At 39.6% G+C, this 27,393-nt stretch overlaps 1 protein-coding gene across 8 annotated transcripts in view; it reads left to right on the top strand.

The window, feature by feature from the left end:
• The window catches only part of PCDH15 (protocadherin related 15), a 1,549,353-nt gene that overhangs the window by 1,209,611 nt on the left and 312,349 nt on the right, over nucleotides 1–27,393 (top strand). For all 8 annotated transcript variants that reach the window (XM_045040943.1, XM_045040941.1, XM_045040940.1 and 5 more), the window contains 2 exons: nucleotides 822–971; nucleotides 27,001–27,194. In XM_045040943.1, coding sequence (XP_044896878.1) covers nucleotides 822–971; nucleotides 27,001–27,194 — 344 coding nt within the window. The remainder of the gene's footprint in view (nucleotides 1–821; nucleotides 972–27,000; nucleotides 27,195–27,393) is intronic.

Consider the following 27,393-nt stretch of genomic DNA (forward strand, 5'->3'; position numbering starts at 1 on the left):
AACACATACATGATTTGTGGGGGTGAGAGGTGGATATAGATAAAAAGAAAATTGTATTATCCAAATTTATGAGCCATATTTTATTCAGATATAAGAGGAAAATGAGCCAGTGGAAAGGACTTAGGACCTACAGAAGACTCCTTTCTGGAGACACTTCTTTACACAGCAAAGCCACAGCTTCCAGAAACCCTCAGTGACATTGCGAACTTAGACACAGAGTGGATTTCAGAAGTCATTCAGAACAAAAATGGTGGCGTGGCAGTGCAGACTTTGTCAGACCTTCCTAAAATGTTAACGATGTAATTAACATAGCACTATTAAGTAACATCAATAAGTCCTTTAAAACTTCCATTTTGTAAATTACCAGAAAAAGACATCGCATCCCTAGGGCGCCTACTTTCTTGAGTTATCAATATAAGCATGTTGTCTCTAAAAGCATCTATGGAATTATATATAAAATATGTAAAATGGAAGAATATTTTCCTATTAATTTTTAAAAATTAAATAGTAGTTAACTCCTAAGAACCAATGTTACTGGCCCACTCCAAGTTTCTCTAACACTTTACATATCTGCTTATTTACATGTGCTTGGAATGGAATACATTAAAAATAAAACAGAATCCTTTGTAATTGCTTCTTAGTGCATTAAAGCACGTTGCTTATGTGTATTATTATAAGTTTGTTATTTCTATCAACAAAACATTTTGGCACCCTTTTAAAACTGAAATTATATATGAGAAATGCCTTAAATCATAGGACTGAATTCAGTACTGCTTATGTTTGCATGACTTACCTGTTCCATGTGTTTTTCATCCCCAAAGATAACAGCATTTGATGGTGTGCAAGAAAGCGAGCCAGTTATTGTCAATATCCGGGTGATGGATGCAAATGATAACACTCCAACCTTCCCTGAAATATCCTATGATGTCTACGTTTATACAGACATGAGCCCCGGGGACAGTGTCATACAGGTAACTACCCATATGGTACAAGGCACTATGCAAAACGGTTGTTTCCATGGGCATTGTATAATGCGATGCTTCAGAAATTGCTTAAGAAATGAAAACAAGGGGCACCTGGGTGGCCTAGCTGGTTAGCGTCTGACTCTTGATCTTGGCTCAGGTCATGATCTCACAGTTTGTGAGTTCAAGCCCTACATCAGGCTGTGTGCTGACAGTGCAGAGCCTGCTTGGGATTTTGTCTCTCCTTCTGTCTGACCCTAGTCTGCTTGTGCTCTCTCTTTCTCAAAATAAATAAACTTAAAAAAAAAAAAAAAAGGAAATGAAAATGAACTTCAGACTCATTATATGGCATAATCTGGCTTAAAAAGCTTGAGACTTATGTTTACTTGTCACATAAAAATGTATCTATATTGACGTTAAAGGAGAATTAACTAGTTATTAGATGTAAACGCAGCTATTTGATCAGTTTATACTTGATTTTTAAGAGTTTAATACACCAAATACACTTAATTAATATAGTAGTATTTTTAATAAGTTGATGTTTTCAAGTATTAGATGTATAGTTGAAAATTTCAAATTGTTTGGACCTTTTGTAAGTATGGGTTAATTTTCCCTTGGCGATAAAGGCAGAGGACTACGTTAATAAGTTGGTAGATGACATTGTCAGACAGTGGTTACCTGGACATAACGTGGAATCATCACAACAGAGAAAATTTGGATTTCATAGTAAATAGTATCTGTGAAACTACAGAAATCGGCAAAATCTTTCTCCTTGACTTGTCTTATTTTTATTATTAACCGCATACTTACTGCATTTAAATTAATTATAAGTTATCTCAAACTATGTTGGTTTTTTTTTTGTATTCTGTGCATAAGTCATAAAGAAGTAATCATATTCTTCCTCGAGGGCTTTTGGGATAGTAGAGTCTAGTACTTTCCAAATTGGCTGTACTGCGGAATTATCTAGGGAGATGTTTAGAAACACAGACAACCAAGATGTCACTTCACCTTTCTGGGATCTGAGGTTCTATGAGCAATACTTCGGTTATTGATATTAAAATAATAAACCCGAGGGGTTCAGTGTCCAGACACATAAAGACCACTGATGTAGATTGTCCTCAATATCTGAGAGTCAGATTCAATAATTTTAAGTTAGTTTCAGGCCAGGAAGGCCATGATTCTGTATACTTTTTAGAGCATTTGAATGGCTCCAAATTGTTACTAAATGACATATTGTATATTATATAAGTATACCATAATGATACGTAATAATGTATATATAACGCATACTAAATATGTACTAGTATAATATATAATCAATGCACATAACTCAATATACTTGTCTACATGTCTTAGCATATAGCATATATAAATAGTTGAGAATAGTAGACCATCAGCCCAAAAACCCTGACGACAAACGTAAGCCTTCACGTGCGCCTCCCGATTCCCCCGGCTGCACGTTTGCCTTCTTTTCCTTTGCACATGCTTTGCTCCTGAACCACCAGCTGCACCTAACCGAAAGCGTGTGGCTTCCTCTTTCTCACTTCCTCCAGTTAGCCGCTTCCCTTCCATGTACAGCTTGATGAGCCTTCTTGTCCTTCACATCATTTCCCTTCTGAGGACGCATGCCTTGGCGGTGTTCATCCTTCCTTGATGGTCCCTGCTCTTGCACCCCACCTGGACACAGTGCTGTACAGCCACGCTTCTGTGATCCGCTGCTGTGACACAAAACACTCATCACACCTCGTCCCACGTCATCACTCCTCATCGGTGTGAGACATTAGGGAAGAAACGGTTCACGTTCTTCTCAGTGCTTCTGCACACTGTTTTCTGTCGACCAAGAGTACTCTTCTTAACCCAGACTTGGCAAGGCTGGCCCACTTTCTTCGTACAGAACTCTGCCCAAAATGTCACCTCCTCAGAGAAAACTTCCCTCGAGGCTTAGTGCTGACCCCCTTCCAGCTCACACACTCTGTGACTCCCCTTCTCAAATGATCCTATTTTCTTCTCTCTTGGCCTCACCCCACGCTGAAGACCCCAAGAGGTCAGTGTCTTTTTTTTTTTTATCACCGTGCTGCCTCAACATGCAAGACGTATCACCCATGTGGTACCTAGTCATCCAAAGGATGAATTGTTACCAAATTCACATGGCGCTGTTGTTAACAATAGTCTAGAAATAATTCTGTGCTATCTCTCTTTTATTCATCGGATTAAGATATACTTTCTTGGGTGATAAAAGGTATGACATTATAGCATGGACAGTGGTAATTCACATGTATGCACTTCCATACGTGGATACCCCCTGCTGTGTATGGCAGTGGAGAAAAGGCCACAGTACATTTTATTCCTATCTTGCTTATGGCATGTGTCATATTGACGGAATCCACCCTTTCAACCGTTTGTCTTGAGGGCAGAACTCTCAAGACAATTAAAAATTAGTTTATAGCATCCACATCAATAGTGCCTAGCATATCACAGGTGCTCAATAGAGTTGATGCTTAATATGTTTATTCCAGGATGACAGAAGGGAGACATGTGGACAAGCAGAATGAATGGGAAGGTATAAACACATTGGCCTCCATTTCTAGTTGATTGGTGGACCTCAAGAACTACATTTGTCTTTACCGAGCACTTATATGGGCAGCAACATTGCAGTGTATACAGATAAAGGAATGACACTCGTTGTCATGTTCTTATTTAATTAGACCTGATTCTTATCTCTATAATAACATAATTGGAAGTAAAAGTAAGTTTATACATAAAAAAAAAGCCAGCAGGGAGCTGGAAAGTGTAACTAAGAAAATGATAGCAATTATGTGGTGGAACTATATCTCAAAAAATGTCTGCCTTGGGGGATCAAAAGCTGATTTCTGGCATTTGCTGGCTGAAACAGTTAATTTCCCTATGTATCTCTTTATAAAATAGATCTTTCTTTGCCTTTAAAGATTCATATTTTAGATAACTTCCTGAACCATGCAGATTATGAAGATAGAGTGTCATTTGTGTTTATATGGCTCTATCTTTAAAAGTTACTTAAGCACCAAGAGATAAAGACTTATAATTAGTATTTTAAATGTTATTCCTGGCATGTGGTAAAAGAGTGGCATGGCTATAAAACATCCTTCAAGGGCCTGGAAATAGAAGGAAATCGATTTCCTATTGAGAGAAAAATGTGTAAACAAAGCAAAATGATTTAGAACTGGGACCTGTCCCTGCCTCATAAGAATGACAAAATAAATTCTGTGCTGCACCCACCCAGCCCTCGCCAGCCCTGTCTTTCCACATTGACCCAGCACGGTATCACCTCATTTACTTTTAGTTACTATTCTGGTGTCAGAAAGAGTAAGAACATTAGAAGCAAAGGTGACAGTGAACAGAGACTGTCCAGCAGAGAGCTCCTTGGATAACAGATTTTAAGTACATTTTATTTATTTTTTTTATTAACTTGTTTTATTTATTTATTTTTTTAAATTTACATCCAAATTAGTTAGCATATAGCGCAACAATCATTTCAGGAGTAGATTCCCTAGTGCCCCTTACCCATTTAGCCCATCCCCCCTCCCACAACCCCTCCGTAACCCTCAGTTTGTTGTCCATATTTATGAGTCTCTTCTGTTTCATCCTCCTCCCTGTTTTTATATTATTTTTGTTTCCCTTCCCTTATGTTCATCTGTTTTGTCTCTTAAGGTCCTCATATGAGTGAAGTCATATGACTTTTGTCTTTCTCTGACTGAGTAATTTCACTTGGCATAATACCCACTGTGGAAAACAGTATGGAGGTTCCTCAAAAAAGTAAAACTAGAACTACCCTACGACCCAGAAATTGCACTACTAGGATACTACTGGGTATCCACGGGATACGGGTGTGCTGTTTCGAAGGGACACATGCACCCCCATGTTTATAGCAGCACTATCAGCAATAGCCAAAGTATGGAAAAGAGCCCAAATGTCCATCGATGGATGAATGGATAAAGAAGATGGGGTATATATATACAATGGAGTATTAGTCGGCAATCAAAAAGAATGAAATCTTGCCATTTGCAACTACGTGGATGGAACTGGAGGGTATTATGCTAAGTATATTTTAACCAGGGCATTCCGAATCTATCATTTTCAATGTGGCCCCGAGACTGCCTTGGCCTGAGGAAGTACATTCTCGATTATTCCAGCACCTTCTTGGTGGAAACATCCTTGACTGCGAGAAGCAGGTAGGTTAGGCATAAAGGTGTGAGTAATCAGGTCCTTATAAATTGGTCCGCTGACTTTATATCTCTGATGCCTGAGTATTGAAATAGGAACAGCGTGATTCTTATGTGTATGGGTTCTGAGCACCCCGGCCCTGCCCCGCCAGGGCAGTGCTGTCACAAAACACCATCTGCACCTTCCATACCTGGAAATGAGGTGCAATCAGAGTACTAGCATTTCTCGTCTTGAGGGGGAAGTTGGTGGCATGAGTGAGAATGATTTTTGGCCTGAAAGGGCTTTTTGTAGGCCATCAGTGAAACTCTGCAGGTTTGACAGCAATGAATATCATGCTGTGTTGTCTTAGGTCTCATTTCACACATTGCTGGTTTTCTCGAAACACCAACTGCTGTGTATTAAAGATACAGATCTTGGTATGTAATTTTAATATTTTGAAGATGTAGATTTTCGTATCAGTAGTTAAGTCTAGTCCATACTCTATGGGTGCTATTCTTAAAATTGTACAACTTTCATTGGTGTTCTTGATCCTTAATGAATATAGAGATATTCCTGAGCAGCCTTTAAAAATATCAGTCAGGGGGCACCTGGGTGGCTCAGTCGGTTGAGTGACCGACTTCGGCTCAGGTCATGATCTTGCAGTCTGTGAGTTCGAGCCCCGCATTGGGCTCTGTGCTGACGGCTCAGAGCCTAGAGCCTGCCTCAGATTCTGTGTCTCCCTCTCTCTGCCCCTTCCCCGCTCATCCTCTGTCTCTCTCTGTCTCAAAAATGAATAAAAGTTAAAAAAATTAAAAACATATCAGGCAGTTAAGGGTCTGACTTTGGCTCAAGTCATGATCTTATGGTTTATGAGGTCAAGCCCCACTTTGGGCTCTGTGCTGACAAGTCAGAGCCTGGAACCTGCTTTGGGTTCTGTGCCTCCCTCTTTCTCTGCTCCTCCCCCACCCGTCTCTCAAGAAATAAACATTATTTTTTTTTAATATTGATGCCTAGACTCCACCCTGAGATATTTTTATGTATGTGATCTGCCAATCACAGTAGAGCCACTGTGAGAGATTTGATTTAACAAAACAAAGAAGCTCTAATGTGCAGCCAGTTTTGAGAAAACCCATCTTGAGCCCTCCCAGTGTTTCACACGTGTGAAAATTGGAATCCCTAATGTATCAAGATGGAGTCTTACGTGGTGCTGAATCCTTGGATCCTTACCCCCGTCTTTCCATTTGTCTCATTCTTCAGTTCCCATTTTCTTCTGTCCTGCTTCTTACTCATCCTCCCCCCTTTTCCTCACCTTCACCCGTGCTCTACTAATAATTCCATTTCTTTCCATTTCCCTCCACTCCAGCCATGTCCCCTCTGTACTGACGCCATCCTGTTGGTCTGTCACTGTTCCTGAGTCTCCCCGTGTGCTGGTCTCCATGCCCTACCCAGGTCCAGCCTCACACTGCCTTCCCACCCTGACCCATCCAGGCACTTGGATTGATTGATGCATTTGCAGAATTGATTAACTTATTTCCTTATAATTATTCACTGTTATTATTTTCTTTCACTGACGTGGTACCATGAGAAGCATACAAAATTGCAAATCATGTGAGTCCATCTTTAATTGTCAAATACAAGAGCACTTCTCCCTCCTCCGTCGGGGCAAAGCTCTCATCTGTACTGTTTCATAGAAAACCTCCCTGGTGACTGAGGTGCTTTGTCACTGGCTCCCTGTTCACTTCTCATTCTTTAAATATTAACATTCTCCAGAAATCAATGTGCAGTTTTCTGTGTCCTATATTCCCATGTTGTTAGTCGTTAGCACTATGCATACTCACACCTCCCAAAGTTAAATGCCCCGTGGCCACCTGAACATCAAGCTGGTGTTCAAGTATCTGTTGCACGTGGTAATGCAGGCTTTTGACAGGCACTTCAGGTTGGACATACTCCGAGATAAATGAGCTAATCCATCATCTTTCATCTAATACAGAAACACAGACTCACACACACGCATCCTGTCTTCTTAGCTGCTACATTGGGACGGGCCCAGTGAACCTAAGATCATACAGGCCTTAGCAGCAACCTCAGATTTCTGTTTTGTATCCCCTCCTTCACCTACACGGATCCAGATGTCCAGGTTCTGGAATTGCTATTTCAAAATGGATCTGCCATTACTTCCCTTTCTGTGTCTATGCCCTGTGGTGAATTAGGCTACTACAGGGGACTCTGACCCATAACCCTATTTCTGAAGATGCCTCACGCCCCTCCCACAGGTGGTTGTTCCAAAACATGAGGCAGGACAGGTCCTCATCCGAGGAAGGGCCCAATCTCTACGCGTGTCGTCTAGCACATCTCTGTCACACCTCAAATATGTTCGTCTTCTCCTGGTACATCCCTCCATGTAATTGACTTTGACATCATATAGAGGGTTTTATTTTGTTCGTTTTGTTTAACTTCAGCATGAAATATCCCTTCCCATTCTATGGTTACCGACATCTCTGAAATTTCAAGGTTTGAACGAAATTATATCTTGCACAGTTCAAATGTTACTTTTTAGAGGTTTTTTTTTTCCTTTTTAATTTTGTTAATGTTTATTCATTTTAGAGAGACAGAGAGACAGAGCACAAGCTGGGTAGGGGCAGAGAGAGAGGGAGACACAGAAACTGAAGCAGACCCCAGGCTCCGAGCTGTCAGCACAGAGCCCAACGTGGGGCTCGAACCCACAAACCGCGAGATCGTGACCTGAGCCTAAATTGGACGCTTAACCGACGGAGCCACCCAGGTGTCCCTCACATGTTATTTTTTAAATAAAGCTTTCATTTCTCTAGCAAGTCGGAATGAATTGTTCCTTTCAGCATACTCCCACACATCCATCTGGCAACTGTTATCTGGCTCACATTTTACCGCACCTTGTAGTAAGGTTAGCGCCTACATGCCTGTCCCCCTGCTGAACTGTAAATTCCTTTAGGACAGGAACTCTTCATGATGTCTAACCACCACTGGTCAGCACATCACTTCCGCATGGTAGGGCTTCACCAGATAGCCATGGAATGTATTCCCCCAAAGCTTTCCCAGTCAGTTTAGAAAAAGCCTCATTCTACAAATACATTTTGTTTCGCTTCAGAATTCCCACTGCCATTCAGAGTGTTATCCCCCAGGGCCCTGTCTCTAAGTCCACAGTTTCAGCCAGGCTACGCCTTTATTGCGCTTCATATAGAAAACAGTCCAGTGGGGTGCGTGGGTGGCTCAGTTGGTTGGGTGTCTGACTGCAAGCGGTTCATGAGCCCTCGAGATCCCTGCCGACAGTGCCTAACCGGCTTCGGATTCTCCATAAAACCCCCCTCCCTGCCCCTCTCCTGCTTGCTCTCTCTCTCTCTCTCAAAAATAAATAAACACTGAAAAATATATACTTTAGGAAGCATTCTGCACTGAAGATGTTGCTGATACATTTAACTTAGGCTGTGTCACAGGTCACTGCATACTAGAGCTTGAAACTACTTTGAAAATATTTCTTGTTCACATCCTCATTCAATAAAGAATTTGAGTCGATACACTGATACATGATGGGTCCAAATTCACAACGTTTATAAGTGACAGAGTTGACACCGAATCCAATTTAAAGACAAGAGATTCTGGAGCCCAACTAGCTGTGTCCCCACGTCGGATCCTTATGTGTCTCCATACAAAGAGCTTAGTCATCTCTGCTTTCATTTTCTAAGCTGAAAAAGGTGATAATTATAGTATCAGCTTCACAAAGGTGTTCCGAGCTTTAATTAGTTATACAAACTACTGCTACACTTGTACTTGAAAATACGTCTCATATAAATGTTATCTAGTTATTATTATTATTGAATTATTCTCGTGGAATATATAAAGCATTTATGATTATTAATAACCTTTACTGCCTTATCTGTATATATCCTTCTCTGTTATGGGTACTAGTTAGTACTATGTGGAGGAACATACACACTACACATAAAATTATATATTAAAATGATTTTTCATAATTTCCAACAGTATAAAGAAAATTAGGATAAACCCATGTCATATATCAATGCCTTTTGACAATTTATTTTATGTCAAATAATGACATTGTTCTCTGTGGTGAATGTGTGTGTTGTGTGTGTGTGTGTGTGTGTGTGTTTGGGTTTGTGATATCATGACTAATGTCTGAGGGGTATATTTATTTAAAATCTTGGTGGAATTTAGTATTTCAGCAAATACCTGATAGATTTGATGACCAAACCTTACAAAAATGTAAGCATATTTTTACATTTGTAAAAAAAAATTCATTTATTTTTGGTATTTGAAACAATTTAAATTTTTTAAATTTATCTTTAACATTTATTTTTGAGAGACAGAGACAGAACACAAGCAGGAGAAGGGCAAAAAGAGAGGGAGACACAGAATCCAAAGCAGGCTCCAGGCTCTGAGCTGTCAGCACAGAGTCCGACGCGGGGCTCCAACTCACGGGCTGTGAGATCATGACCTGAGCCGAAGTCAGACCCGTAACCGACTGAGCCACCCAGGTGTCCCTGAAACAATGTAATTTTAATGAAGACCATACAATTTCTTACCCAAGCCCACTTGCATTAGAATGAGAATATATGCCTAAAATCACAACTCTTAATTTATATGGGTTAGTTGCCCATGTCGAATTCGAAACCTCATTACGCCATCTGTATTTTGTTCATGTGGATGAGATTTCGCACCTGTGAAAAAGCAACACCTTCCCTTTAGGTGCTCAGGTTTGAAAGCGGAGTCATTCCTGCCACATTATTTACTCCCTCCTCTCTGTTGGTTACCAAGTCCTACCGGTTCCTCCTTATGTACGAGCCAAATGCACCTGCTCGAGTCTTTTCCCACAGGCTCCATCCTCCCGAGAGCTGCCTTCATCATTCATGCTGACCAGGCGGGCCCTTCTTTGGGCTTCATTCTATCTCCTGTCTTCCCTTCTCCACTTGGCAGCCACAGGACTCTTGCAAACCTGAAAGCAAATCAATCATTGCCATGCTGATGCCTTTGGTGATTTCCCACAACTCTAGGAATAGAGGTCAGTCACTGTCTCACATGACCAGTCTGCTGATTACTCTCCAGTTTGATTCCTACCAACTGCTTTTCTCTTGTTCTTTGAATGCTTCTACTTCTATGCATATGCCGGTCATCATTAAGATCTCAGTTTAAGTGTCTCTTCCTCAAAGAAGCCTTCTAGGACTCCCTTCCTAAATTATACTCCCTCTGTTATCCCAGAGCATCCTGATTCTTCCTTCATAGCATATTTCAGAATTTCTTATTCTAATGTTAATTATCTGTTTCTCACATTAATAGTTAATAAGCTGAAATGCAGCGTAGACTTGGTTAGTTTCTCTCTCTGTCTTGTTTCACTAGAATTTGTATTCGACATCTGGCACAACACCTGGTACATAGTAAACCTTTTATACATTTTTATTTAATGAACAAATGGATAAGGGGATTAATGGATGCGGGTAAAATAAGTGTTCTTTAATTTATTGTATGGCTGTTGGGAAATTATCTATATTTCAGGTTAAAGTGATTTAAAAACTAATCAACTAAACTTCAGGTGTATTTGCATTCTTGAATAGCATCCTAGAATGTAGTACTTTCTAGCTTGATTAGTCAAAAGAATTTTTCCAGTGAAAGCTCTTGAGAGGCTAAACAATCTGACGAAAAACATGGCATGAGAAAGTAATCACATATGCTTTTAGAGAAGCAAAGGGGAATAATTAACACACTTACTGGAAAATCATTCATTGTGTTGAGTATCATAAGGAGCAAAGGAACCACTAAGATTTAATTTCTGACCTTCAGTCATAGGGAAAAAGGGAATATAATATTTTTTGTTTTATCATGATGATAAATATGGCTCGGATAATCCAGTTGAACATTATGAAATGTTTTAACATGTAAATGGCTCTTAAGACCCCAAGAGTTATGTTGTGTAGAGTAGGCTTTCCCATTTGATAAACTTGGGGGAAATATTAATGAAATCAATACAGTGATCACCAACATCTGCATTTTTAACTTGTAAAAATATGTAAAAATTAATTCTTGCATTTGGCTTTTGTATTATTTTTCAATCATCATCCCCCTTCCCTGATACGTATAGAAACCCAGATTTTCAAAGAAAATCTATTTGTAAAGGCAATTAAGTTAATTTACTTTTATATTTATCTAGCATGTTTTGGATTGTCACAGTGAAAGCTGTCTGTGGTGAATTTCAATAAGTAATGCTTAAATGCTTGCATCTTTATAAAGCTTTTTGTTTAATTGTATGTGATTGCTTTTAATATCATCTACATTGTACATTTTAAATTCTGACAATATTATTTCTCATCATTACAGTTCTACATATTTCTTGTTTACTAGGTAATTGATTTGGAACTTAGAAACTAGAAGAAACAAAATGTTTAATATATATATATTTTTTTTCTTTATACCAAAGTATGTTAGCTTTTTTTTCCAGCTATTGTTTCAAACAAAGAATAAAGGTCTCTTCTCCCCTCAACTCCCTCTTACAGTAAATTATGCTACAATGTCAAAGCATAATCATTTGAGTATAAGAAAAATACTTGCATATTGAGACATTTCAAAGATAGGGAATCTTAGGAAAAAGCCAATATTTCAAATAGAACAGTAGAGATTTCTTGGAAGCATAGTAAACTTCCTCATTCAGTTTGGCAAATAAAACAAGCAAAAATACCGTTGAGCAAGCCCTAATATATATGCATGTTAAAACACATGTTAAATATGTATTTTCTTAGACAAATTATAATTTAATTTATATAGATTTTTATATGCCTGGTGCTAACCTAGATGCTCTGGAAAAGGATGAAGAAAGTGCTAACCCCTGAGGAGTTCCATATATATTGTAAGAGGTCATCTCCATTCACAGTGGAGTCACCAGAAAATATCTCAAACCGGGGCGCTGGGGAGCTCAGTCGGCAAAGCATCCGACTTCGGCTCAGGTCATGATCTCATGGTTCATGAGTTCAAGCCCCGCATCGGGCTCTGTGCTGACAGCTCAGAACCTAGAGCCTGCTTCGGATTCTGTGTCTCCCTCTTTCTCTGCCCCTCCCCCACTCATGCTCTGTCTCCCTCTCTCAAAAATAAACATTAAAAAATTTTTAAGAAAATATCCCAAACCATTATTGAATTTCTTTTACGTTTATTTATTTATCTTGAGAGAGAGACAGAGAAAGAGAGGGAGGGAATCCCAAGCAGGCTTTGCACTGTCAGCACAGAGCCCAATATGGGGCTCAAACCCATGAACTGTGAGATCATGACCTGAGCCGAAATCAAGAGACAGACACTTAACCAAGTCAGCCACCCAGGCCCCACAAACCACTATTGAATTTTCTATATTACATGGAAAAGAATGAGAATATTATGAGTGTCCTTTAGAACATGAGTGGGGAGGATGGTCCGTTAGGGCCTGAGCAGCTGGGAGGGCTTCATTGCCTGAACCTATGAGGACAGTCAGTGCACACAGGCAGGGAAGGAGGTGTGAGGTTATTGGAGATGGATGCGTACAACCAAAGGTAAGGGAGATACCACTCCGAATGCCGATGGAGAGGAGAGGAACTGAATGGTAAAAGTTTTGCCTTTCTTTCACTAAGCCAAGTGTGCATTGCTTTATTCCCCAAACCCCTGTCTTTATAGGCATTTCTGCCTGTAGGCAATTCAGCATTGTAGACAGTGGAAGATTTATTAAAGAAGTATTTTAGACAGGGTCCTTCAATTGATGAGTTAAGGCATGGGCTATGACAACTTATGGAAGCCAACTTTGAGGAAATCTGTATTCGAGGTAATGAGGTAGGAACTGAGCATGAGAGAACGTACAAGCTTGAAAGCATCTAAGGTCTACAGTTCACAGTCTCAGAGTTTGAGTAATGAGATTCAGTGAGCCTCTACACAAGGATTATGAAGTTGCCACAGAAAGGGAGCAAGCCCTCCAAATTCTCAGGCAATGTAAAGAAACACTTTTAAAAGTCTTACTGTTGCAGCTTTATTCTTGGGCTTTTTATCGGGGATAGGAACACCTAAGAGAGTAACCATCTCCAGTAACAACCCTTTTAATGGTCCCTAAAATATTAATGATCATGGTGGTGTTAATGGTGTTCATACCTCCTCCTGAATTATACACCTGAAAGATACCTTTGCTAAACACCCACTCAACTGACGTGACTGCCATCTTAGATTAGTCTGGGACGTGCCCAACAGGAGAGGGCTGACTAGTAGCCCCATATGCTTTTTAGCTTCAAAGTTCACATTAAGGCTGCAGAGAGCGTAATGTGGAGATGACTAGATTGCCCAGTTTGCTTGACCAGAGGCAATGGTCTTAGGTTCAGACTGACTCCCAACCTTGAGATCCAATAGGCCTCTTGTAGCTCCAAGTTTATTTAGCATCAGGTTAGGATACAGGGCAGTTAACAATGTAACTTGTATGACAATAGCCTAGTGGAAGTCTTGTGTCTAAATACAATTTCTAATGTCTTCTAAATCATCCACACTCAGGATATTTTACCCCCTTGATACATATACCTGAGGCATTCTCCTGAAATTTTTGTTATAGCAACTTCTATAATACCTAGTAAATAAAAGCAGACTTCCTAGAACACTGGTAAGCACGAGAATATCTTTTATCCAGTAAGGAGTTAGAATTCCCTCTGCAAAATACATTTCCGACTATATCTTTCCCTAAGTAGATTATCTAATATTTCTTCAACATTTTAAAGATTAGTCATTTCCTTCATCCGTTTTTACTTACACCTTTTCGTAAGTGTTAATAGTGATATTCAACTCTGTATGAAAGTTTTTCAAACATAAATTAACATAAATTAAATTCTTTCTCCAACAAATCTCTCTCCACGGTTATTACCTAGCTGGTGAGTTTTAGGTTGCCTTTCCAAATAATCTTTCTATCCAGGAGATCAATATCCACTCAAGTTTCATTTTGATCTGACTGTATAAGTGAACCAGAGATCCTTTATTATATCATAGAGCTGAGGCCAAGAGGTTAAACGTTGAACACAGCACACTTCAATTAATATTGCAATGTTATTTTGTCCACTTTCCAAAAAAAATCAGGTTTTCTCACATATCATGCATTTTTCAATACCAGAGTAAGCAGTAGAGACTATCTCTCAGGAAACTCTGGGTTTCATCTGGTCTGGCATCATAACCATACACCATCCCCCAGGTATAAGTTTTCACAGACATAAGCTTCTGGGCGTCATCTTAGCGTACCAGGCATTTGTCTCTCATGAGACAATACCGTGTTGACCCCGAATCTGTCCAAACCACACAAAAGGTACCCTGGAGAGCTACATTTCCAAGTGATCCCAGGTGGGTCTTATACGTTGGCTTCATACAAAAGCCAAATGCAGTGGCCTCCTCTAGCATCAGCCACAACTCAATATCACATCTGAGAGGAGCCATTGACAGGGTTATATTCTTGCTCTGAAGTGTTCTCTCAGAGAAAAGTTTAAAGATATGCTCCTTTTAAATCTTTGTTTATTCTCATTCCATATTCCACATTTTTACCTGGTTTACCTTTTATTACTTTTCTTAACACAGGCTCAGCATTCCAGAGTGGGATTTGCTGATCGTGTTCTACCTTTGTTCCCTAAGGCTGATGTTTCCTTGCCTTCCAGAACTTTCCCTTCTGTCCATTCCCAGGAAGAAGGGGTAGGTTTGAAAAGGTGTCATGGAATAACATGGAGCTGAAGACAATTACCTGAGAGTAGAGGAGGTCATAGTGGTTTCAAAGATAGAAACACCTGTTTATGAAATACAACCAAGACCTAAACTTTGAAATGTGCATTGGAAGGAAGTAAGAAAGGAGAAAAGTGAATCAAATCACAAGACAAGGAATGAATAATTAGAATGGTTCTGGTCGGCCTGAATGATATCCTGTCAATGCATTAGAAAGGCAAAATGGGTAAGGATGGGTAAAGATTCTACATTCCTTCCTAATTTTGGAGAGCATCAGTGAGCATAATTTACATGTCCTAATACACATTCATCATCAGGGTGATTTTCTAGTAAATTTAGACACTTATGTAATAGTGACCACAACCAGGTCCAAACATCGTCATCACCCAGAATGTCTCCTTGTGCCTGCTTGCAGTCAATACTCCCCCCAGCCCTGACTCTGAGACCCTAGTTCTGCTTTTTATCTCTAAAAAAATGTGCCTTGTCTAAAAATCTCAAAAATGTGGAATTGTACAACATGCGGTAATCTTTTTTGGGGGGAGGAGAGGTGGTGTCTTTCATTTAGCATGACTCAATAGTATATTTAGTAGCAGCACCGTGACTGTATTTAGCCATCTATGTTGTAGCATGACTCAGTACTGTAGTTCTCTTTCTTGGAACTTCTCAATAGTCTTCCATTGTATAAAAACACTAGGTTTTATTAATCTGTTCATCAGTTGCTGAACATGTCCACATCATCACTGACACTTGGTATCGTCAGTCTTTATTAAGCCCACCATAGCAGGTACCTTGCCATATCTCATTGTGGTTTTAATTTTCATTTCCTGAAGGAGTCTTGATTTTGAGATCTTTTCATGTGCCTGTTAGTGATTTTTCTATTTTTGATATAATGTCTATTCAAATCATCTGCCCATTTTCTTATCTGTACTGCTTATCTTCTTCATATTGACTTGTAATTCTTCTTTGTAAGTTATGACCACAAGTCCATTATCCGATATATGATGATTACCACATACTTTCTCAGAGTCTGTGTTGTGTCTCTCATATTCTTAGCAGTGGTTTTAAAAGATCAAAGCTTTTAATTTTGAGAGAGTTTAATTTATTATTATTTTTTCTTTTTTGTGTATCATGATTTTGGTGTCATTTTTGAGAAGGTTTTGCCAAGTAAGTTCATGAACATTTTCTGTTATCTGTGAGGCTCATACTCTTAGCTTTTATGTTGTACAAGTGATCCATTTTAGATGCTGTGACATAAAGGTTTCAGTTCATCTCTATTTTTTTAATCTTCTGCATAGAAATATCTAATTGTCTCACCATGTAAAAACTATCTTTTCATCCTTGAATTACTATGGTATCTTTGTTGGGAATCAGTTAGCCATAAATGGAAGAGGTTATTTCTGAACTTCTGTTCCATTAATCTATATGTTTACTTTATTCCTAAACCACATTGTCTTGATTATTGTAGGTTGATAGTATATTTTGAAATCATATAGTATAAGTCTTTTTAAATTATTTATCTTTTCTAAAATTCCTGTGGCTATTCTGGGTCCCTTATATTTCCATAGAAATTTTAGGATTAACTTGACAAATTCTACAAAACAAAGCCTGATAAGGATATTGATAGAGGTTATAGTGAATTTATAAATCAAATAAATTGTGGAGAATTTCCATCTTAACAGTATTGAATCTCTCAATCCATGAACATGGACTCTTTTTCCATATACTTTTACATTTATCTCAGCAATGTTGTAGATTTTGGTGTGTACAATTTGCACATATTTTGCTAAATTTATTCATAGTTATTTTGTCATTTTTGAAGCCATCATGGATGGAAATATTTTATTTTGGGATTGCTCACCACAAATGTAAAAAAAGAAAGAAAATGCAACAGATTTTGTTTAGCCTTGGTAGTCATTTGCTAGCTTTCATGGTTTCCTGTAGATTACTTAGCATTTTCTACATAGATAACCGTATCTTCTTCAAATAAGTATGGTTTTACTTCATCCTACCAATCCAATGCCTTTTATTGTTTTTGTTCTTTTACATACTTTATTGCACTGCCTGGAACCTCCAGTACAATGTTGAATAGAAGTGGTGAGAGCATCCTTTTTATGCTCCTGATCTTAGGGGAAAGCATTGAGCCCTTATCTTTAAGTATAATGCCAGCTTTTGGTGGCTTTGTAGATAGTTTTTGTCACGTTGAAGAAGTTTCCTTCTATTTCTAGTTTGTTGAATCACCTTTTTTGTAAATGGACAGTTTTACCAATTGCTTTTTCTGTATTTATTGAGATTATCATGTGGTTCCATCCTTTGTTTCATCAATATGATGTATTATATAAATGATTGAATGTCTTTATTTTGCCTTCAATTTGAAGGATTGTCTCACCAGATATATTATACTTGGTTGACAGAGGGTGGTTGTTTTTCATCCCAACCCTTTGAATATGTCATTCCTATGCTTACTGACCTCTATTATTTGTAATGAGAAGTCAGCCGTGAATGACACATTGTTTCCTTTTATGAAATGAGTCCTTATTTTTTTTCTGCTTTTAAGATATTCTTTGTGTTTCAGCAATTTGGGTGTGATGTGTCTAGGTGCACTTCTTGTTTGTATCTATTATTCAGATCCATGGACCTCTTAGTTCTTGACAGAAACTCTCTCCCTGAGCAAACTTTAGTTCAGCTATGGTGAGCCTTTTCAATCAGGCCTCATGGTTGGACCTTGTCTTTGGTCGGCCCAGCCCAGTTTCAGCAAGAATCCTGTTCCCCTCGTTATAGACAGCCCCTAACCTCAGTATCCGATCAAATCCCTCATCGCCTACCCTGGTATCTGATCACCCTCGCCTACCTTCTGCAAAAATCTTGCTAAGTTGTTTTAACAAAAATCCCCCTACACTTGATGTCTTCCGTTAATAATTTTCCATCCACTCTGGTCAATAGCTGGAAGTCCTCAGCTGCCTTTACCGCAACTGGAGTTGAGCTGAGCCCTCCTTCTCCCCTATGCTGATAGTCCTGACACATATCACAAAGGGCCTGGACGATGCCTTCCTTACCATGTTAGCAAGTGTCAGAATAATTTTTTGTTTAACAATCTCTAGATTTATTTTTTAATTACCACGTTTGTTTTAACTCTATATTGTAGTACTTCTGGATCTCGATATGAACTATGAAGTGTTTTTGTTTTCTTTTAATAACATATACAGACTTCATCTGCTGAACCTGTCTCTGTTAGGTTTGTGGCTCCTAACGTCTGTGCCTGATTTTTGCTTTGATTCTTATTTTCAATTTTTAGCTGGCTTTTTAGGATTTGTTCTTGTTTCTCTATATCTTAATGCCAGCCAGTGATTTCCACTGAGGTTTGCACAAACACCTTTACCGGTTGATCTGAGCATAGGTTGGGCCGAGCACAGAATGTTCAGGCCGTGCTCAGGATGTCCTGTCGGCATGGAGATTCCCCAAGCCTTCCCATGTCTCCTGTCTGCATGCCAGTAGTTTCAGACATGAACAGAGCCTGTATAGCCCTTCTATTGGGCTCTTATTATCTGTATTTTCTGCTAAATTTCTGACTTGGTCCCAGCTGACTTCAGCTGAGACACCCCCAACTCCACAACTCCTATGGGCAGAGCTGAGAAGATTCCTCACTCATTTCCCACTGTGCTTCAGTCTTTTTTTTTTTTTTTAATATAATCTATTGTCAAACTGGTTTGTTCTTGGGTCTTTTAACTCCACACCAGATTCTGTCTATCTTGTCTTAAAGCAGATCTGCTGCTTTTCATGGCCAGCCCTGCTTTTACAAACCTGTGCCAAACCTTCTGTACTTGAGGGATGTGGGGGGTAGAGTGACACCCAAGCACAAAGGCCACTGACCCCTGCTTTCCTTCCCTAATGTCGCAACAGTTTTTCATGAATAATTTCTCTCAATTTCTCTACTTCAGTGAATTTCCACTTTCAGTGAAAGCCCTAAGTGGTGTTTTTGATAATTTTGCTTAGATTGTTACTTTTTGGGAAAGGGATTATCCAGCCTCCTCCTACCACAAGAGCCAGAAGTCCTGCCTCCTAGATGCTCCTCTGAAAGAGCAGTTTCACTCAGGAGTAGTGATGGGGCCACGTGTATTGTATAAAGGAAGGAATAGAATTTTGAAAATAGGGATTCCTGTGATGAATTGGAGAGAAACACATGAATTAAATAACATAAAGGCATTGTATTAACAGGAAGAAAGCACTTTTTTTTTCTTTCTACTGAAATAATTTCAGTGAATATTTTCATGAATCAATTACAAGTCGTGACTGTAATTTATGTTTATCAGAGGAAAATTCCATATATTTTTATATCACTTCTATGCAGATGTATTCCTTTTATAAGACCCTACATTTCATACTAGGCATCGCCTATGTGTCTAATAAGAACTGTAAGATAACAGATGTGCTGGGGCACTGAGTCCTTGTTCTGCTGAATTAAATAATCAAAGGGGATTATTTCAGTAATCCCTTACTGTCTGAAGAGAATTGGAAAATCACAAATTGTTTAGCAAAAGCGTAATTCTGCAACATATTATTACACAAGCCTTCAAGAACTGCACTTGTGATATTTTCACAAATAGGCCAGGAGAGAAACAGAAGAATAACCTACATTAAATGCAAAATACAAAATGAAAGGAATCCGGCATGACATACTGGGAAACAGAAGTGAATGCCGGGTGGCCCAATGCGGTCTTGTCTGCCTTGGCTAAAACTCAAACTAGACCAGCCCCAGACACTATCTGAGGTTCTTGAAATGACATAGAGTGCCTTTCACAGTGAGTATTTCCTAAGGAGGTCCTCACCGCAGCACCATCCCTGTATACTCTCCAGGTGAAATGCATTGGAGGCTGGAATACCAAGAAATTCCTTATTAATAGATTATCTCCCTTAATAATAAAAAGCACTAGATTGAAACGGATATCCCGGTGGCGAGGGTCCCAGAGTGAACACTTTGCGTCATCAGGCAGCAGAAGGCTATGGGAGAGCTGGAGCCTGTGCGCACCGCAGACAAGTACGGCCACATTCTTCATCATCGGACTGGTGTCTGTGCTGTTGACCACAACTTTTCCTCCTTCAAATTTATTTTGTTCTCTAAGTCAGGTGTGAACGTTTTGATCCATTTTTTGGAAATAAGCACAGTTGTAATTTTTGTCATAAATAAGAACCATTCAATGAGTTCACCGCTATTCTCTGTAAACTTCTGACCCACCCGTGATGGCACTCTCTCTGGATTTTCCTACCATATGGATCAGATGTCAAATACCAGTAAATCCTTTCAGTATTCAGTTGTCACACACTGATTCAAGTTCATCACTTGCCTCTACATGTTGCCCTTCTTCGTCACGTGTTACTCTTTCTCCAGGTCATCACGTTCAGGGTCCCCAAGACCCTTATCCACTGCCCTTTCCTCAGGGTCCTCGCACATGCCCTTCCCTTTTCCAATGACTGTGTGTAACCCATCTTCTTCAATCATGCGCCCATCTTTCACTTCCAACTTCCATGTGACCCATGCCAATGGGCTTTCACACCTACCCTGTAGCTCACTCATTGTTTATGTTCATTTCTAGTAGTACTTGCCACAACATGTCAGTATAGATGCCCTAGTTTTATCAATAATTTTCTTCTGTTGGAGTGCCTGGGTGGCTCAGTCGGTTAAGCGTCTGACTTCAGCTCAGGTCATGATCTCACAGCTTGTGAGTTCGAGCCCCGCATCGCTCTCTGTGCTGACAGCTTGGAGCCTGGAGCCTGCTTCCGATTCTGTGTCTCCCTCTCTCTCTGCTCCTGCCCTGCTCATGCTCTGTCTCACTCAAAAATAAAAATAAAAAACTTAAAAACAAAATAAATAAATAACTTTCTTCTGCTGATGGTTAATTCCAAAAATAAGGAGAAGAAAGGATGGGAAAGGAGGAGAAGAAACAGGAAGAGGAGGGGAGGAGGGGGGGGAGGAGGGGAGGGGAAAGAAAGAGTCAGAGGAAGGGGAGGAGGATAAGGAGGGGGAGGAGGGGGAGGAGGGAGGAAGAGAATAGGAGGAAAAAAGAAGAGGAGGAAAGAGGAAGGAGAAGGAGGAGAGCCCACTTTTTATTGACCACCTTTAACTTACCGCCAGCTCCTAGCACAGCATAGTGCTTAGGACCATTGTATGTTTTCATTAATTATTTAGAAATGAATGTTTTTCTCAAGATTATTATTTTCCCTAAATTAAGTTCAGGAATTAATTCTGCTTTTATGATTATCACCTAGTGATCTCAGTTGGCTTACTTCTATAACTCTTGTGGAAGGATACAGAATTTTCCAGACTCTTCTAAACTCGGCTTTACATGTTTTCACATGCCATCAATCCAAAATTCACTTTGCAAATTGAACTTCATTTTAAAAAGAACTAAACATGAGTATTTATGACCTTACCTTGGACTAAATATCTACAAAACTTACACACACGTCTCGAGTGTTTTGTCTGCCTGGTTTGAATAGTTAACATGAGTAATAACAGGAGGAAGAAGGACATTCTAAGGAGCATACATTTTTATAAATTCTTAATTAATTTAGATAATTTGCTTTGTTTAAAAAAGAATTGCTTTACTACAGGGAAATATATACTTGTTATTTATCTGTGTATACCTATTTTTTTATTACTTTTTAAATAGCTAATCATGATTTCTACACAAGGGCAACTCTACGACTTGCGTAGCGTGACCCTTGACCATTGTCGTGAATAATCATACATTAGATCAAAGATGGTTGATGTATGAATGACCACACGGCACCACACAGCAAAACCTCAAAGTACAAGACCCCTGAAGAATAGTCACAAAGGAAGCCAAGGAGAATAACTAGTCATAACATCTTTTCCTATATTATTTGGTTTTTTTTTAGGGTTGAATTGACATAATTTCAAAGTAAACTCGCTTTTTCTTTTTTTTTTTTTTTAAGTACATTTTTGGTTCATTTATCATAAAAGTTCAGTGGTGAATTTGCCTCAGGCATAAGTGGAAAGAGTGTCATCACTGATATTTTCTCCCTGTTTCCTGGCATCATCTTCTTCTCATGGACCTCAGTCTTGGAAAGACCCAGTGCAGACATAAACATGAGGAAAATGTCAGATATGAATTGACCAGTAGGGTCCTCAAGAAATGCAGAGCTACCCTCTCCTGTGGTTCCAGGAGTCACCCTGAGTATGCAGCCTGGATAACTTGCCAGTTGTGAAACCAAGCAGTGTCCAGGCCAGAATCTGACTCCCAATGCCGGAGCTAAGACCAGCCCCAGCCAAGCATGGGCTGCGAGGCGGTGAGCAGCTCTCTGAGGAAAGCGAGTGGCTTTTAGTAGAAGCAAGGCCCAGGATGCCCAGGAGGCAAAAACATCAACTGCTCGACATACTTAGTCATGGTCACTTTAGCCACCATGCACGTAAAAATACCGTGTTCACGCTTGACTTTAGCTTAAGTCTGATGATTCTCTCTGTATGAACTATGACTTTTATTTAATCCTTTCTTCTTTTGTGAGACTCCTATTTAAGTTTTTGTTCAGTTTATGACCCAACATTCTTTATATTTGTCTTTTTACATAAAGCCATATATTTTTTCCATTTCTCAGGCACAAGAAAGAGATTGAAGAGAGAGATAAACCACAGCCAGACCTAGACAGGAATAGCAGGGACAGATCAGAATGTTGTATTTATTTATTCATCTTTATCTTTATTTCTTGTGGCAGCGAGGGGTGGCTCGGGCTGTCTGGAGCACGCACATATAGGAATAGCAAGGAGGAGGCGGTTAGGGCCCTCCTAACGGGTGGGGGTTAGGGTCACACTTCATGAAGAGGACTGTAGCACCCTGCAGAAAAGAGCTATGGACACACGACACACAAGGTCTCACCATCTCAGTATCATAACGTTTCAGTAAAACGGTTACAAATCATAGATTTTATTTTAGTTTGTGGTAACTTGCAAGCGACACTTTGGCCTCTCCGTGTAAGTCAGCCCCTCCTCCATTCTCTTTGACTTAAGAGGCAGATTTCCCCTCTGCTTTGGGAATACCTTCAACACCTTCATCTCAGAGATCACTGATTGCAGTCCTTGGGGCGTGATTGAATGAAATCCCCACCACAGTGGAGTTGCTGAGCTCTTATGCAGGGGAAATTACCATTTTTTGGATATTCAGTCACTGTCTCCGTTCCCTTTTCAAATCTTGGACCACCAATAATTTCTTCACAATAGTTTTGTTTGATGTGTGGGGACTCACTTATGTTGACTCTTAGCCCACTGTGTTAAGATTTAGTTCTAAAAGACTGAAAAGGAGTATCGAGCTGTATACGTCACTTACATGTGGAACTGATTTGGGGCTTCTTTGTTAAAGTCTCTGCTTCCGGATGGTTTCTGTGGAGCTAGTGATGTTCCCTGAATATATCAGCTCCTCCGTGGTTGGCTGGCTGTGCAGTTTGGGGACTGTTTTTCTCATCTGTGCGTTGCCGTCCTATTTGGTATTTATAGCACCTCCCAGACGGGTGCCTTCCTCAATTTAATTATTATCCAGTTTATCCTCCTTTCTGACATCATTCATGAAAATGTTAAATAAGACCGGCCACGATACCTACGTCCCCCCAGCACGCCCCTCAACACTTCTTAACTTGATGCCTTGCCATTATTCATTAAATTCCTTTAGCCAACTTAAGTCCCAGGAAGAGTGTTAATATTGAATCCAGTTTGAGCTAAATTTTAATTAAGATTTCCTGAGACATTATGTTAGGTGATTTACTATAATCAAAATTGATATCTCCTCTGCTCCTCCACCCACTAATTTTCTAATTTTACCCACATATGAAAGAGAATTGAGTTGGTCTGGCTTGAATAGTTCTCCATAAATATACATCACTCATCTGCTCTGTTTCTGCAAATAGTTTCCTTCTCCCTTGCCTTTAGGACCATGTCAGTCATCCTCCCATAAGTCCAGAATGATTTTATAAAATGCTTTTCCTTCTGGCAGCCACATCTGTCCACCCCCAAATCTCAGCTAACTGAATGCCAACCTCTCAAATTCCCTTCTTTCCTCTCAATTATTTTTGTAGCTGCTGTTTCTGTGCACATTATCATTCTAAATGCAGTTGATAATGACAATAGGAACATAGTATGCATAGCATTTCCCCTTAGGCATGATGGTGTGTGTAAAGTACTTTGTTTACATTTTATTAGGGTGGGGAACATGGAATTTGGACATTAATTAACACAGCGTTCTTAAAACTGAATTCAAGTGAAAATTAGGGGCTAGAAATTGATATAAAAATGTCACAAATTTTTTTCTATAATTTTTTTTAAATTTTTTTTAACGTTTATTTATTTTTGAGACAGAGATAGACAGAGCATGAACGGGGGGGGGGGGGGGGGGGTAGAGAGCGAGGGAGACACAGAATCGGAAACAGGCTCCAGGCTCTGAGCCATCAGCCCAGAGCCTGATGCGGGGCTCGAACTCACGGACCGTGAGATCGTGACCTGAGCCGAAGTCGGACACTCAACCGACTGAGCCACCCAGGCGCCCCTCTATAATTTTTTTTTAACGTTTATTTATTTTTGAGAGACAGAGCACTAGCAGGTTAGGGGCACAGAGAGAGGGAGACAGAATCCAAAGCAGGCTCCAGGCTCCAAGCTGTCAGCACAAAGCCCGATGCAGGGCTCAAACCCTTGAAATGTGAGATCATGACCTGAGCCAAAGTTGGACATTTAGCCGACTGAGCCACCCAGGCACCCCTCTATAGTTTTATTTATTACAATTATATATTTTTTTCTTTATTCAACAGGAACCTTTCTTTAAGTTTAAAGTTACTTTTTTTTTAAGTTTATTTATTTATTTTGAGAGACAGAATAGTGAGCATGCATAAGGAAGGGGCAGAGAGATGGGGACAGAAAATCCCAAGTAGACTCCAAGCTATCAGTGCAGAGCCTGACATAGGGCTTGATCTCATGAACCATGAGATTGTGACTTCATCAAGAAACTTTTGTTGTTTTCCCCTTATGTATAAACTATATGAGGTCAGCTTTCTTATCTCCATCCATCAGTTTTGGAATGATGAAGACAAAAAATTTTGTGTATGTTTGTAAAATGCATAAGATTTCCCAGTAGAATCTATTTTTTCTCCATGCCCCCCATCCCCACCGGGTAAATTTATATTTATCAGCAAGTCAAAGAGGCTTATTTAGCACATTAGATTATTCTTACCTTCATTTTGCTTTATTAAATTAAATCATTAACTGTTTTCACACATAATAACCCGAAACTAACTTGTATGCAGTAGTTTTAACAAATGTCTATAACCACATGCGAATTAGCCTTACAAATGCTCGTGTGGTGTTATTTCAGGGCCTCTGAATTCAATCCCTTGTCTCAAAAAAATCTTTCTTGGGCTTGACAGTCTAATTTTTAATAAGATTTTCTACAATCGCAGATGCATTTCTGTGATTTTGCAAAAGTAATACCCTAGGCCTTTTGCAGTCTTTCATAAATCGGTGCAAATAAGATTTAAAGACCTTTCCTTAAACTAAAATGTAAATGAAGAGGGTACAAGGACAAGAGACTTTCTGAGAGACAGAAGGAAAATCGTGTGGATGTAAAAATCAAGAGCAAAGGGAAGAAAGGGAGTAATGAAGGCCAACTTCACCCACGTCATTTTCTCCAGTGTCACCGGGCAGTAATATGTGTTTATGTGTCCAGAACAGGAGGGAAGGTAGAGGAAAAAAATTAAATTTCCCATAGTGATATTAGATTTTCTGTTAGAGCTTTCCTCTTACTTCCTTTAGTAAATTAAAATAAAGATACTCTTCGATATCCAAAACTTTTATCACTTTCATAAGAAAAAAAAAAAATCCTTCTTGCCGTGATCGCTTCGGAATCCAAGCACTGTAGCATTGGCTCAAGGCAAGAGTGAATGTGCCAAGAGATCTTTCTTTACCTACTTTTATTTTTAATGTTACTTTCTTTGTTTCTTTGGGGTTTTGTTTTGTTTGGGTTTTATTACAATAAACATTTTTTTAAATTTAAATTTTGGCTAGTTAACATGCAATGCAATATTGGTTTCAGCATAATTCAGTGATTCATCACTTACTTACAACATCCAGGTCTCATCCTAACAAGTGCCGTCCATAGTACCCATTCCCCACCTAGCCCATTCGCCGTCTACGTCCCTCTGTCAACCCATAGTTTGTTTTCTATCAATAAGGGTCTCTTGTGGTTTGTTTCCCTCTCATTTCTGTTTCTTCCCTTACTTCCCATATGTTCATCTGTTTTGTTTCTTAAATTCTACATATGAATGAGATCCTATATTTGTCTTTCTCGATTGACTTATTTCACCAGGAATAATATACTTCATCCATAGGTCCATCCACACTGTTGTAAATGACAAGACTTCATTCTTTGTTATCACCGAGTAATACTCCATTATATATATATTACCACATCTTCTTTGTCCATTCTTCAGTCAGTGGACACTTGCACTCTTTCCACAGTTTGGCTATTGTTAATAGTGCTACTATAAACTTTGGGATACATGTGCCCCTTCAAATCAGCATTTTTGCATCCTTTGGTTAAATACCTAGTAGTACAATTGCTGAGCAATGGGGTAGTTCTATTTTTAAGTTTTTGAGGGACCTCCATACTGTTTTCCAGAGTGGCTGCACCAGTTTGCATTCCCACCAACAGTGCAAAAGGGTTCCCCTTTCTCCACATCCTCACCAACTTCTCTTGTTTCTGGAGTTGTTAATTTTAGCCATTCCGACACGTGTGAAGTGGTATCTCATTGTGGTTTTGATTTGTATTTCCCTGATGATAAGTGATGTTGAGCATCTTTTCATGTGTCTGTTAGCCATCTGGATGTCTTCTTTGGAAAAGTGTCTGTTCACGTACTCTGCCCATTTCTTCACTGGATTATTTGTGTTTTGGATGTTGAGTTTGATAAGTTCTTTATAGATCTTGGATACTAACCCTTCATCTGATATGTTGTTTGAAATTATCTTCTCCTACTTTTTGCCTTTGAAAGCAAGCTCCTTTTGTTGGGGGAGTGGAATGACATGGTGGTGGAAAGTTAGTTGAGCCCCGAAGACTGATGTTGTGATTTCCCATTCCAGCTCACCGCGGTGGATGCAGATGAAGGGTCCAACGGGGAGATTACCTACGAAATCCTAGTTGGGGCTCAGGGAGACTTCACCATCAACCGAACCACGGGGCTCATCACCATCGCTCAGGGGGTGGCGCTGACAGTGGGGCGCACCTATGCGCTCACAGTCCAGGCTGCAGACAACGCGCCTCCTGCAGAGAGAAGGTAATTCAGAGCGCAGGCAGTTTGCCTTCCGAGTGCCCGGTTACTCACTGGTACATCAGGGAAGCACAGCAAGCATTCGGTTACTCTACAGACCTCTACATTAGACCAGAAAATGACAGGGACAGGATTCTCAGGAACTGCAAGTTCTTATGTGGTTATGTTGTGGCGAAAGGACAATAAAGACAAGATTCAGCCACAA

The sequence above is a fragment of the Felis catus genome, chromosome D2 (genome assembly GCF_018350175.1).
Source record: "Felis catus isolate Fca126 chromosome D2, F.catus_Fca126_mat1.0, whole genome shotgun sequence".
Classification (NCBI taxonomy): domain Eukaryota; kingdom Metazoa; phylum Chordata; class Mammalia; order Carnivora; family Felidae; genus Felis; species Felis catus.